At 46.5% G+C, this 14260-nt stretch overlaps 1 protein-coding gene across 1 annotated transcript; it reads right to left on the bottom strand.

Moving 5' to 3' along the window:
• Positions 1-9153: 9153 nt before the first annotated feature.
• On the bottom strand, positions 9154-12518 carry LOC123096536 (cell division control protein 45 homolog). The gene has a single exon (XM_044518291.1). The coding sequence runs from the start codon at positions 12415-12417 to the stop codon at positions 10564-10566; it is 1854 nt and encodes a 617-aa protein (XP_044374226.1). The 5' UTR covers positions 12418-12518; the 3' UTR covers positions 9154-10563.
• Between the last annotated feature and the right edge of the window lie 1742 nt (positions 12519-14260).

Below are 14260 nucleotides of genomic sequence, written 5' to 3'. Positions count from 1 at the left end.
ATGAAATCCATTCCAAAAAATTAGATGGCGTAATTTTTAAGGTGGATTTCGAGAAAGCGTACGATAAGGTCAAATGGCCATTTCTCCAACAGGCATTGCGTATGAAAGGTTTTGATGAAGCCTGGCGCCGCCAGGTTGAATCATTTACGCAAAAAGGGAGTGTGGGAATTAAAGTGATGACGATATTGGTCATTACTTCCAGACACATAAAGGCCTAAGACAAGGAGATCCGATGTCCCCTATCCTGTTTAACATTGTGGTTGATATGTTAGCCATTTTGATAGGAAGGGCTAAGGAGAATGGTCAAGTAGGTGGCTTGGTACCTCATCTGGTTGATGGAGGTGTATCCATCCTTCAGTACGCTGATGATACAATCATCTTTATGGAGCATGACTTGGCCAAGGCGAGAAATATGAAGCTGGTGTTATGCCTTTTCGAACAATTGACCGGGTTAAAGATTAACTTTCATAAGAGCGAGTTGTTCTGCTTTGGTAGAGCCAAAGACGAACAAGAGGCTTATAGGCAATTGTTTGGGTGCGACTTGGGGGATTTACCTTTCTCTTACCTAGGTATTCCAATCCACCATCGAAAGCTGACTAACAGAGAATGGAAGTGCATTGAAGACCGGTTTGAGAAGAAACTGAGTTGCTGGAAGGGCAAACTCATGTCATACGGAGGCCGATTAATTCTGATTAATTCGGTGCTCACGAGTATGCCTATGTTTCTCTTATCGTTCTTTCAAGTCCCAGTTGGTGTTAGGAAAAGACTGGACTTTTATCGATCGCGTTTCTTTTGGCAGGGTGATGATCTAAAAAGAAAATACAGACTTGCAAAATGGGATATCATCTGTAGACCGAAAGACCAAGGGGGTCTTGGTATTGAAAATCTTGAAGTTAAGAACAGATGCCTTCTTAGTAAGTGGCTGTGGAAGCTCTCTTTTGAGACTAATGCCATGTGGGCCCAAATCCTTCGCAGCAAGTACCTACAGACAAAATCCTTGTCCCAGGTCACAGTCAGGCCAACTGACTCGCCTTTCTGGCAAGGACTGATGAAAGTCAAACAATCTTTGTTTAATAGGACAAAGGTTGTTATTGGCAACGGCGCTAGTACACGCTTCTGGGAGGATACTTGGCTCGGCGAGACACGCTTGGCCATTCAATATCCGTCTTTATATCGCATTGTTCAGCGACGTGAGGTGTTCGTTGCAACGGTATTTCAATCTATCCCCCTTAATATTCAGTTCAGACGGTCGTTAGTGGGCAATCGTTGGGAAGAATGGCTCCTTCTAGTGCGGAGACTAATGGACGTACAGCTTTCTCAACAACCCGATGAATTACGCTGGAAACTGACTAGGTCTGGAGTATTCACGGTTAAATCAATGTATATTGATGTTATTAATTCGAGCTCCATTCCTACCTCCAAGCATGTTTGGGCTGTCAAAGTTCCTTTGAAAATAAAAGTGTTTATGTGGTTTGTCCATAAACAAGTTATTTTAACCAAGGATAACTTAATTAAGCGTAATTGGACAGGACCTACGAGGTGTAGCTTCTGTGATCGGGACGAGACGATCAAACATCTCTTTCTTGATTGCCCGTTTGCCAGAGTCCTTTGGCGGACGGTTCACATAGCCTTTAATATTACTCCACCGAATTCTGTCACCACGTTATTTGGGACATGGCTCACTGGGATTGAGCCTGACTTAGCGAGACATATTCGTGTTGGAGTTTGTGCTTTGTTGTGGACTATATGGACTTGCAGAAATGATTTGGTTTTTAACAGAACATCACGTATTCATTTTTTGCAGGTTATTTTCCGAGCCTCGGCCGTGATCCGTTCATGGTCGCTACTCACTCCGATGGAGGCCAGGGAGCATTTGGTTACTGGATCTATCCGCTGGGAGATGGTAGCTCGGGATATCTTCAACCGGTTTGGATGGCGGTCATGTAATAGGATAGGCAATTAGTTTACCTATCTATCCTTAGCCAGCCGGTTGTGGCGTTTTATCTTGGCTAGTTTGTGTCTCTAGCCTTTTTAGCTCTATGTGAGCTGTCTTTTTAGTTTTTTTCAGTCGGAGATTTTGGAACCTTGTTGGAACCTTTTCATTTGGTTAATAAGATGGCCGTATGCATCACTCTGATGCAGAGGCCGGGGCGACCCCCCTTTTCAAAAAAAATGATCAAGACATGGGCCGTCACGTCCTTCTCCGTTACACGTCCCTTTGAACCCTCCGGTATAAATTCAATCTCTGCAAACTCCGATGTAGATTCAGAGCTGACAAATTAGTTACTAATACGAAACATCATCTTTTTTTTCAAAAAGGAGGATTATTCCCGACCTCTGCATCAAGCGATACGAAACACCATCTGGATGTAATTCAAATTCATCTATCTCAAAAGTCAGGTAACGGTAATAGTACTACATCATCTTGTTGGTATATTACTGTGTTTAACTCATCTAAGCCAAAGATGATCATCAGACTTCAGAACATGATAAGAATCGAGTAGAGGCATAAGAATCAAGTAGGGGTATACGTCTCGATTTGATGTAGCCATCATTCACGGTACAGGATGGGGCCTAAGGCTACTGGTGCACGTGTAGTTTAAGGGTGCCAACGGAGTGCCAGGACTGGACAACCAACCAGCAGCTAGCAATCAAGTACGAAAGATCGATCCATGTTACCTCACCGGAGCCCATGAACAAGCTACATTGACCCTTCCAGGAAACCTTTTTGGTTGTACAGTAAGGATGCAGGTGCCGGTCCCGCTAGGCCGCAAAACACGATAAATTAGTTCAGAATACGCCAACAGCTTCAAACTCTCCTAACCAAGGATTCAAGATAAAATAAAGCCAGTGTTCTAACCTTGGCACTAGAAGACCAGTCCCAGCCTTTTCAAAGAGTCTTGTGTATATCTGTGTTGTCGCTGCAGTGAAACTGATGGTCAATTGAGGAAATGGGAATAATCTAAATTTCTGAATAAAATCATCCCCAGAAAAAGCAAAGCATTCAATGGAGTGATTTTTTTTTCGAAATGGAGGAGGACCCCCGGCCTCTGCATCTGGATGATGCATGCAGCCACTTTATTAATTATTCACACAAGACCTTACAAAGTCATACAAAACTAAGACTAAAGCCACCGTCTAGACAACATCTGTCGCTACTCCTATCCAGTTGATGAAGGGATGCTGATAGTCTGGGCCTAATACCAAACAAACCCTGCAGCCAAACCTAACATCTAAGACCTGAGGTCCCAACCAGGACGCCTGTCGGGTATGGGGCACCCACCAGTCCGGCGCACTCCTCAACCAAGACACCTGCCGGGTATGAGGCCGCCGCAGCCACCTGCCACCAATTCATCTTTAGTGCTGTACTGCTGCATGTACCTTGCCCGGTCTAGCAGCCGTCGACGCCACCACGACGCCAGACAACGCCACCATCCTGCGCTCATCCATCATCACACGCCCACCGGCGAGACCCCGCTGCTCCATGCCGCTGAGACCCGCCGTTGTCGACATGTCAGATACCACGCCGCTCCTCCTCTTGTCCCCTCCAGCCAACACTTGCTCCAAAACGATGCCCCCAGGAGGGAGAACGATATCGAAACGTCGTCATCGTCCGATCTGGTAGACCCAGATCTAGGGTTTCTCCCGGAACCTTCCGATCAGGTTGACGTGACCTGCAATGACGATACCTCGAGAAGGGAACGACGTCCAAGACGCCGGCATCGTCCGCCATGACCGCGGCCAGGCGCGATTTTCACCGGAAGCCACGTCGTCCCGATCTCGCGGTTGGCTGGAACCGAGCGGAGTCACGCCACGAAGACGAACGCCGCTGTCGGTAAACCGGCGGAGATCCGACATCTCCTCACCGGTCCCTCCACGCGCCGCCGGTCGGGGGAAGGCCACCCCGCGGCGGATCCGATCGGGGCATTGGATCCGCAGTCGCCGCCGCCACCATCTTCGCGCAGATCAGGCACCCCGTCGGATGGGGCGCTGCCACCGCCGCTGTCCATCTCAGGGCCACCGCTCCGCCGGCTTATGGCGCTTCGGCCACCGCCGCACGGCAAGGGATCGCCACCCCAACCACCGCCTTCGGATCCCACGAGAAGGGCCGCCCCTGCCGCCTCAGATGAGATCTCGCTGCATCCACCCGCCCAGGTGCCTTCGGCGTCGGGCCCACCGCCACCGCGGCCCTCGCCGGCGGCAGCGGCGGCAGAGGGAGGCGCGAGAGGAGGCCTACGGCGCTAGGGTTCGAGGGCCCCTGGCGTCGCCTAGGGGGAGGCGACGCGAGGGGGCTACGGGCGCATATCAAAGCGAAGACGGCGAGTGGAAGCGGTGGAGGAGGACGAGACCTGTACAAGGCCATTTTTGACCATTCATCAACCCGTATAGCAATATATTTTCTTATTTTATTACTTCCTGCCATTTCAAGTAACACATGTTTTGTGCTAAGCTATACCTGAAGTAGTTTGCCAGCACCAACATCAAAAGTAATCGATCTTCGCGTGCCTGCATATATTTGTACCATGCACATATTCAGATGTCATTCATTGACAGACATAAGTTGCCATCTCCTTCAGGAATGAAGGCATAGGCTCCAAGTTGAGCCCTGGTTCACCAATTTGGGGTGTGGGGGTGGAGGGGACCCTAAGAGATATCCTCAGGAGCAAGCATACAATTATGCATTGAAGGAGGGGCATATAGTAGTGTAAGGATAATGTCATCATCAAGTATTTAATTGCTCTTTAATAGACAGGTGATGTATGAACTAAGGGGAGATCTGAAGGCACACACAAGTGTCATGAATCAATCTTTGAATTGATGAACAATTGCCATTGACTGGAGGAAACTTCGCTTTCCAGTTTTTTAAAACTACTACCCCCTCCGTTCCATACTAAGTGTTGTGGTTTTGAACTAAAACCACGACACTTATTATGGAACGGAGGGGGTATTTGTCAGTTTTCTAATACAAAAATTATGTAACATGGTTTGGTTTACTATGCCAACCAAAGTATCTCATATAACTGTGTATACTTTTATGGAAACTAAGCTCTTGTTTGACAAGTCCCAACACCTGCTATGCTAGAAAATCAAGGAATTTGTGCAAACGCCACATAGCGCCGTTGCAACTTCTTACTATCATATTTAAAATCTAATGAGTTACTAATCAAAACTGAACCATTTAATCAAAGAAAAGTGGAAACATTGATTAAAGTAGCCTGCGTGGTTATTAGACAAATTACAGTCACCTACTTCATTCAAGAAATTACCGTTCTGCTCCGAATAGTATGCGCTTTAGAATTCCTATTTCCAAATATCTCTGTCAGAGTACTAATGACCCATTAGTGCAATAGGTACTCGCTGGTCCAGATTTTGCCTTGGATTAAAGGTGATATAAGGAGGAAACATTGCACAGGCACATGACAGTAGATGACTTGATTAGGTAGTACTAAAACGACGCGTGTAGACAGACAGATGTAACAATGTCTGCCACATTCCGCGCGGGTTAAAACTAGTGAGTATCAACACTTAAATGCTTAAAAAGTATTGTACATTTATTTAATCTGCAACCAAAGCACTAATTACTTGTGTAAAAAAAAGGATTTCCAGTGATAGAATACTTCATCTAATCAAAAGCAAGACTGGAACCAGCTGTGTAGACCATACGCAGCTGCTGATACAAAATTAAAGAGCCTGGGATACACATTACTCACAAGTGAACAACCAGAGCTAATGGCTCAAAAGGTGGTCACAAAAAGGACACCCCTAAACAGTGCTTTAACTTGTTCATATCTTAGTTCACATGAAAGTACTAGTGTACAATATGATCAGCTCACAGAGTTAGCTGCTTACCTCCCAACCACTAACCAAATCAACACCACAAGGACCACCTCAGCCAGCCAACTCTTTTGTAGTTGAGGACTTGACCCAAAGGCACCACCGGCAATGCCCTCAGTCTTCAGTTGAGACTTGACACCTGTTACTTGCATCTTATTGTGGCAAGAATGTGATGGATACCATTCTCTAACAAATGTTATCAAACTCAGAAGATTAGTCTATAAGTGTACACAGAGCAACAAATTGCAGCATAACGGTGCACATATATTCCTGACTGACAGAAAGGTAGCTATTTACAGGGTACAGTGCTTACACCAGTAGCTGCTTCGAGTTGCTGGACCTCACATATATCTGTATGAATGATAGCATAGTGTAAAAGGAGATGCATAAATTACAGATAGCTGTAAAGTTTACTAAAAAGAAAAAGGTCAAATGTGCGCCCCTAAACAATTGTCTTGCCTCACTCCCTCACTTGGTCGGGGAATTGGATGTACAAACCCACCACTTGGGCTCAAGTCCTCATGGACGTGAATTTGGGTTCTTACTATTTGAAGAAGAAAAAAGAGCAGAAACTTGGGTTATCTGTCAACAATAACATACCATTGAATTTGTGTTTTAAAATATTCACATTTTTAACCAAAATTCATGCCATTGAATTTGTATTTAAAAGTAGTCACGGAGGGGGTATCTAAAATTCAGTTAAAATTTTACAGTTTACTATGCCAAAAAGGTACTCCCTCCGATCCATATGAATTGTCACTGATTTATTACAACTTTGTACTAAATTAGCGACAATTAATATGGATCGGAGGGAGTAACATATTTACTATTTACTTTTGTTTCTGCACAAATCACAAATAATCACACTTTTAACCAAAAGTTACATTTATATACTTTCCCTGGCAATTCTTTTCAATAAAGGGTGGATTTATTGACACAATGAAGCATCAAGAGGATACAAACAAAATGAGCACGTTCATTTGGATTCTTTTAAATATGCACCTGCTATGATATTTGTGCAAAAAAAATATAACTAAAACCTAGAATTAGAAGCAAACCAGGAGCCTTTTAGCTATTCACACCCCTAAATCCTCTGAAATACCAGTAATCATTGCAGAGCTTTCATTCAGTCACATAGCAAGTCCAATGCAGGATGCCACTGTTTGAGCGATGAGAAACGTCATTAGGTAACTCAGTGATGCACACATAAAAACAAACAAAATTACAACATGATCCTCATAATTGTATGTTACCTGTCGCATCATAGGCATGTCTACATTTAATGGCAAAAAAGAATTGTAACCAATTATTTAATGAACATTTTCCCCACAAGTGTGCTATCAGTAAGCCCCCTTGATATGGTGGACAAGAGGCTATGCAACATGTCACACTGCCAGCCATGCGTTCCTGCCAATGTGTAGAGGCCCTATGCTACATCAGAGGACTTGATTAAGATGCCAATTCATTTGGCATGATTTAGGGTATATATTCACTCATACAGAAATGTAGCACTATCTGCCTGTTAGGAAAATTAATGCGAACTCGTTGTTCCAGGTCCATATTTTAAAAAAAATTAATGAGAGATGCAGCTCCATCAGTTATTGTACGCTTTTAGAAAAGAAAATCTGGGGAAGTAACTGCCAATTGCCAGTTATGATAGCAGTCTAAAATGCTGTAAGCGGTCAGGAAAATCAATTTCGAATTTCCTGTTGAGGTTATGGAAGACAAAGCCAATATCTCTTCAGTTCACAATGAATTGTGGTAAACTCTAATTTTCATACTGTTCTGTCTTCAAATCATTCCAAATAACACTACTGCTTTTCTCTGGAACCATCAACACATGGAATGCAGGAATTGAACTGTTCATTTGGAAATTGAAGCAAAGCTCCCATGAGATTGTTATAAGCATGCCTTTAAGAGGGCAAATCCTAAAGGTTGAACAATGCTTAAGATTATTTTTGCAACTGAACATAAAAAGGAAATCAGTTGAAGCAGCAATGCAAAGAAAAGAAATTTCAGAAATATGGGCAAATCTAGTGTCGCGAAGGATTAATCTTATTGATTGCTTGATTCAGCAAGAATGGAAGTTGATTCATGTTGATGACTATTCACTAGACAAACCCCTTATATAGTTTTCATGCGGTCAGTCTGAAATCTGAGTATGTGTGGCTTTATGCTCAGGTTAGCTGCATTTGGAACCAGTACCTATTTCCATGAAGCAAGCAAGGTAGATGACAAGTTTCATATTCATTCGGAAAATGAGTCAGAGGTGCAATACCAATTCATAGCAGCAGCTTCTGTTGTTGACCATTTTTAGTAGCCTTAATCAGAAATAAAAGGGTTGCATCACACTAACTATTCTGGCACAAGCAATTGGCATGGGTCCACCAATTGATTGCAATACCTACAGGAACAAAAGCATGAAATTGGACAATTCTTTTGTGGTTCGGTAATTGAGAAGGACAGGCTTAACCTAAGGACGTCAGGCAACACTGCCACAGAAGCAAACCCTAGGCAACAAGTTACATGTCGATATATTAGTAAGGAACTCTGAAGTGGCATTTCTGATAGGTGCAAACTGAACAGAGACAGTACAAAGCTCTCTCTTCAAGATGTGATCAGAAATGGTTCACTCTTTCAAATCAAAACAATACAATCTGATAGCAACAGCAGTCGATATCGTTTTTTTTATTTAGACTTTTTCCTTAAGAAAACACTAGAATGAAGTATTGATGGAGTAATCATTACAAAATAAATAATTTGATTGTGGATGAGCTATGAGCTAGTAATCTTGTTTTTTACCAGTTTAGTCGTATTTTGCAGTAAACATTTTGGTACTCAGTGACTTTGACTTTTCATTTTGAATAAAATGGCTGTGTGCATCGTTTCATGCAGAGGCCAGGGTCATCCCCTTCTCGAAAAAGAAGACATAATTTGATGCCGCTGTCAAACTTCAATTGTTCATATCGCCCATGTGAATCAGTGAATGCATTAACTCCAGAAGTAATGCAGTTGTATGGAAGAATGCATCAAAGTTAGTTAAATGGTTATTCAGCACGCCTTGACCTTTGTCAACAGTTGATGGGCCATTCTAACTTCCTAACTTGACCTAAGTACAGGAAAATATGTGTTGCACGTGACAGAAATAGGCAGAGGTTGTAAAGTGCATGGCCTGTTTAGGTAAACCAGTAGAGCAAGGACGAAAAAACCAAATGTTTTTTTACTCCCTGGTAGCCTGACTTACCAAAGAACCGCAGTAAAAGGGGAGGGAAAATTCACCTGAGAATACTGTAAATTTTGTAATACTGACGTGGTGATACAAATGAAGATCTGTTTGTTCCTAACAACCCAAAATCAAGCAGGTATGGTAAGAAGAGAAACTTACAATTGAGGATTTGAGCATGGGTGCAGGCTACGTCAGGAAAGGCAGAAAAGGCTCTGTTAACTTGTAGCTGTTCTGGGACACCTCCAGGGAAGAGTTAAAATTCAAATAAAACTCAGATTCAGATGGCAAAATTACATACAAACATGGTGTATTGCAAAGAAGCAAACCCACATAACCACTTTGAACAAGAAACGCTCTAGGAGAAGAAGAACCCAAGGTCCTTAATCACAACTCACAAGTCTTGTGGGAGTGCTGGACTGTCAGTCGTTTTCTCTCTTTATAAATAGATGTCAACATAGGATGCAAGAGTTACCGTACAAAAAGATCATCTACTTATTTATCAAGTCATAGATAATTGAGATGATCCACACAGATAACAAACACTGCATGTATATATTTTTATACTGTACTCCTTATGGGCCTATGAATTTGTAATATAGTTGATTAAGGTGCCAAGATTTCCATATTATGGAACTTGGTTAGCGCAGTGCAACTGGCATATCAACCAACATGGTCTGAATCACACAGTTTCATGCTTGATAAAAAAAATTGAAGTCTATTCTTTCAGACTAATCAAGTTTGCAACAACTAACACATTTGAGTGAGAGCATTCAACAAATTGATTATATCTTTGTGGAACAACAAAATAAATTATTTGCTGCAACAGAAGGGCTTTGTTTTCCATAGCATCGTCTTTGCATTGTAAGAACTAAGAAATATATGGGAGAGGAGGATTGGGTAAATGAAATTCTTACAATGATCTACTGAATTTGTGGAAGGATATTAATGTAAAATCAACCACCAGAAGTATTATACATTTATTAACATCTATCCTGATCAAGAGACAACCAAATGCATCCACATGATTTTAATTTAAAACAAATATGCATTTAAGTTAGCTTGTGCTAATAACACATTAACACCACATATTCAAAAAAAGGCTCGTTAGTTTACACACTTCAAGAACTTCAAGTAACTCTAGTGGCACAAAAAGAGGAGACGACACTTTTCTATAATCAGAAGGCACGTACTTATGCAAGCACAGATACAAGGTACACTATCAGGTCAACAGTACCATATACCTTGTCCATCTCCATATTGTGACAAGGTTTGCATCTGAATTTTATTGATCTATCATTTGCTAATTGAATTGGCTAAACAGTGGGAAAACCTCCTTTCTCGCTGCAAAACATGATCATGAAAAAGTTCAGGTGGATAAGGAGAGAATACATGTCATGTACCGCCAGGACTGAAGCTCCTATATTTGGAGGCAGAATCAAGCCTCAAGTCCCTTCTTGTTTTGGGACTAAAAGGATAACTAGCATAGACAGCGCATGCCATCATTACAGCTTCTCCGTTAACCGAATCATGAAAGAACTGACAGCAACAACGTCAAGAACAATCCATGATGACTCAAACATGTCATGGAAATAGTCTGCGCCAATCTCCCCTGCCGCTGACCTAAATGCATTACCGAACGAATTCCCCTGAACTGCCCCAAGCCTGGGCTTCCCCCATACCCCAACTACCAGCACCTTCTCAGGCTCCCTCCCTAAGCAAGCACACACCAGTGGCTTCGTCCTTGCACCCCGTTCCTTCAGTGCATCCATCAGGAAGAAGCAGAACTTGGTAAGCGCCTGAGGGTGGCACAGCTTGCTCGTGTCCACTGGGTCATCGAGCTTCACCCACCTGAACTTCTTTGCACTCCGTATGAAGCCGCTCTTGGTGATTGCCGAGCTCCCTTGCCTCAATATAGCCCTCTGTATCTCAATTGCAGATTGCATTCCTTTTTGCAGCTGATCCACATTGCTCGGAGACAGCGCAGAGTATGCAACCCAGAATTGCTCAGCAGCAGAACACTCCTTCGAATCGTTGGACTCGGCACTCATACATTCAAGCAAAGCTGTGACGCCATACACAACATCCGCAGCAGAGACCTTGGACTTGTACCCGTGCACCCGCAGGAAGCTTCTGTAGTAGAACTCGGTGAGCCCATACTCCGGCAGGAAGCGGTCAAACTCATCGCGCATCTTCCTCTTGACCTCCATGCTCATGTACTGGAACCCCTTCTGGCAGTCGGCGAGCGGGAACCCCATCCTCGCCAGAAGAAGCTTCAGCTTCTTGAGCCCGTTGTCGCTCCACGTCTTGAGCCTCGTCGCGACATAAGAGGAGCAGACCATGGAGTCGAACAAGGTCCACTCCCGCAGCAGCATAAGCCTCGGCTCGTCCTCGTAGGCGATGCGGGAGGTCTCGGGCGCACGGATCCTGGTCCCGTCCTTGAGGGTGACCACGGAGCCGACGCCGGACGGATCGAGGTTGCCGGATCCGTTGATGTGCTGCTCGAGCTCCATGCCCGCGTCCTGGTAGCGCTCGTTGGTGATGCGCTCGTGGACGAACTGGTCGGTGAGGGAGACGCAGGCAAGCCAGAGGAGCTCGTTGGTGTTCCTGCGCAGCTTGTGGGCGAGGTCGTACATGAGGCACCCCGACGGCTTCCCGTGGAAGGTGCCGAGCCGGTAGTACTCCCGCCGCAGCCTCCCGAACAGCCTCACCGGATCGTCACCGTCCGCCTCCGCGTCATCGGACGCCCACCGTCTCTTCCTCCTCCCGCCCTCGGCGCCGGAATCGTAATCCGAGGTATCTGACTCCTCCTCCTCGGAGGCGCGGAGGTGGTCGTCGTCCGCGTCCCCCTCGGCCGTTAGGTCGGAGGCGTCGGCAAGGGAGGACGCGTCGAAGTCATACGACAGGTCGGCGGCGCGCTCGTCATCAGCGGTGAAGAGCACGATGACGCGGTCGTTCCCCGCGGCGAGGTTGCGGAGGTTCACGGGGCGGTGCGAATCCACGACGAAGGCGGTGGAGCCGCGCGGCAGGATGCCGCGGAGGAGGTCGGAGCGCGCGCCCCAGTTGATAAGTAATACGCAGAGCGGCGGCGGCGACAGGGGTGAGGACGCAGTGGCGCCCGAGAAGGAGGCGAGGAGTTCGGCGGCATCGGCGGTGGAGGCGACGGGGTAGACGGAAAAGCGGACGGAGTCGGCGGAGAGGACGTGGGCGAGGATCCTGAGCGCGCAGAGTGAGTCGGCGTCGGCCGCGGACGGGAGGATCAGGAGAGGGGAGGCGGAGGCGGAGGAAACCGCTGCCGCGGCGGCGGCGGCGGCGCGGAGGCGGGCGTAGAAGGAGTCGGCGCGGAGCTCACGCACCATTGCAGCATGAATATCGAAAATGGAAAATTGGAGGAATGGCGGAGGGGGGTTTGGACTTGGATTTGGATTTGGGTGTTTTGTTGTGCGGGAAGGGATAGCGGCGACAGCAGGGAGGGCGGGAGGAATTCGGAAATTTTCGGCTTTCGGAGGGAGTGAAGGCTCCGCGTTTTCGGATTTGGGGATCGATTCGAAAATGTGGGCTCGCTTTTACACTATGGCCTGTTTTTCTAAAGAAGAATACTTTTTTTTACATCAAGAATAATTGTGTTTTCTAACACACACAAACGTTTATACATAAGTACATATACTCATCTTTTCTCTATCCTATAAAACACTTAATTGCTCATGATAGTATGTCTGTCATCCATCATTTCTGATCATCAGATTGCATCTAATAATTAGGGCAGTGATCTGCGCCGGTGCGCCGGCCGAACGATTCGGCCGGTCGCCTGCCCACCGTCAGATCGCTTTGCCTGGAGCCGTTAGATCACACACGCACGAACAGCAGCATCGCCCCTTTCTCGCACGCACGAACAGCAGCATCGCCTTCATCCATCCGCCATGGACGCTGCGAGGCCTGGCCTTGAAGAATCACCAGCTCGCCGCCGGTCGCCGTCCTCGCCGCCCGGTCGCCGTCCTCGTCGCCGCCCGGTCGCCGTCCTCGCCCCCGGTCGCCGTCCTCATCGCCGGCCTCGCCCCCAGTCGCCGCCCGGCACCCCTGGTTGAAGCTTTTCTTGTCATTAGCTCTTGAAGCTTTTCCTTCCGCCCGTTGAAGCTTTTCCACTGCGGCTTGAAGCTTTTTCCACCATTGAAGCCTTTTTCCCGCGGTGGCAGATTTCTCCTCATGCCGCTCAGAAGCTTTTCCATTGCCGCTAGTAGCAACTTTATACACCGGTTGTAGCATTTCTCTACCCTGGTTGCAGCTTCTATCGCGTTGGCGTTCGTAGCGGACAGTCAACTGGTTCCAGCAAAAAACGATGCCGGGTGTAGCAAAAAAAGATGCCGGATGAAGCGAACAATTGCTTGTCCAGCAAAGAAGACTTTGATGGAAGCATTTTTTGGTGCTACTTCCAGCAAAACACTGCGCCGGTTCCAGCAATCCTAATCCCTGGTTGTAGCAAAAGAACATCATGGTCGTCGCCCGCTAGTTGTAGTCATCGTGCAAGTCGTGAACATTAGGGTCTTCGGTTGTAGCAAATGGTCTTCGGTTGTAGCAAATCACCTCGCCGGTTCCAGCAAATGAACACCGTGGTTTCAACATTTTTCGTTGCCGGTTCCAGCATCTAGCGAGAGCGGGGTACAGCATCTGTGGGCACGTGGTCCCCGCGGTCACCACCTTGTAGTAGCAAAAAATCATGCCGGTTCCAACATCTAGCCAGACAGTTGCAGCATCTGCAGGTGTGGTCACAGCGGTCACCGTCCGTAGTAGCAAAAATTATGCCCGTTGTAGCACTTTGGCTCACCGATCGTAGCATATTTGGATGCTGGTTGTAGCACCGCTTGCTTGTCAGAGGCATCCCGGTGCTTGGCCTTGTTGCGCACGGCCATGGCGAAGGGAGCGGGCATGATGACAGACGCATCCATGGCGACAACGGGATCTGAAGGAGGAAGACCAGGAGCACGGCTACCCCCGAAGGAGGAAGACCAGGAGCGCGGCGACCCCCCGTGCGTGGATGCGGCTAAGAGAGAAGGGGATTGGAGAAAAGAAGATAAGGTGGGGGCAGGGGCTCGCGCGAGGCATACGATGGCCTCGATCGAGTGGCTCGCGCGGGACCGGCGCAACGGTTCGGCCGGCGCCCCGGCCACAAACACTTCCCTAATAATTATGGGCGAAATTGTGACA

The sequence above is a fragment of the Triticum aestivum genome, chromosome 4D (genome assembly GCF_018294505.1).
Source record: "Triticum aestivum cultivar Chinese Spring chromosome 4D, IWGSC CS RefSeq v2.1, whole genome shotgun sequence".
In the NCBI taxonomy this organism is placed as follows: domain Eukaryota; kingdom Viridiplantae; phylum Streptophyta; class Magnoliopsida; order Poales; family Poaceae; genus Triticum; species Triticum aestivum.
Note: the sequence above shows the minus strand (reverse complement) of the source record. Positions and strands in the feature narration are given on the sequence as shown.

What these genes read in the sequence shown, in the direction of transcription:
- LOC123096536 (XM_044518291.1), bottom strand. Translation starts at nt 12,417, where the DNA reads ATGGTGCGTGAGCTCCGCGCCGACTCCTTCTACGCCCGCCTCCGCGCC.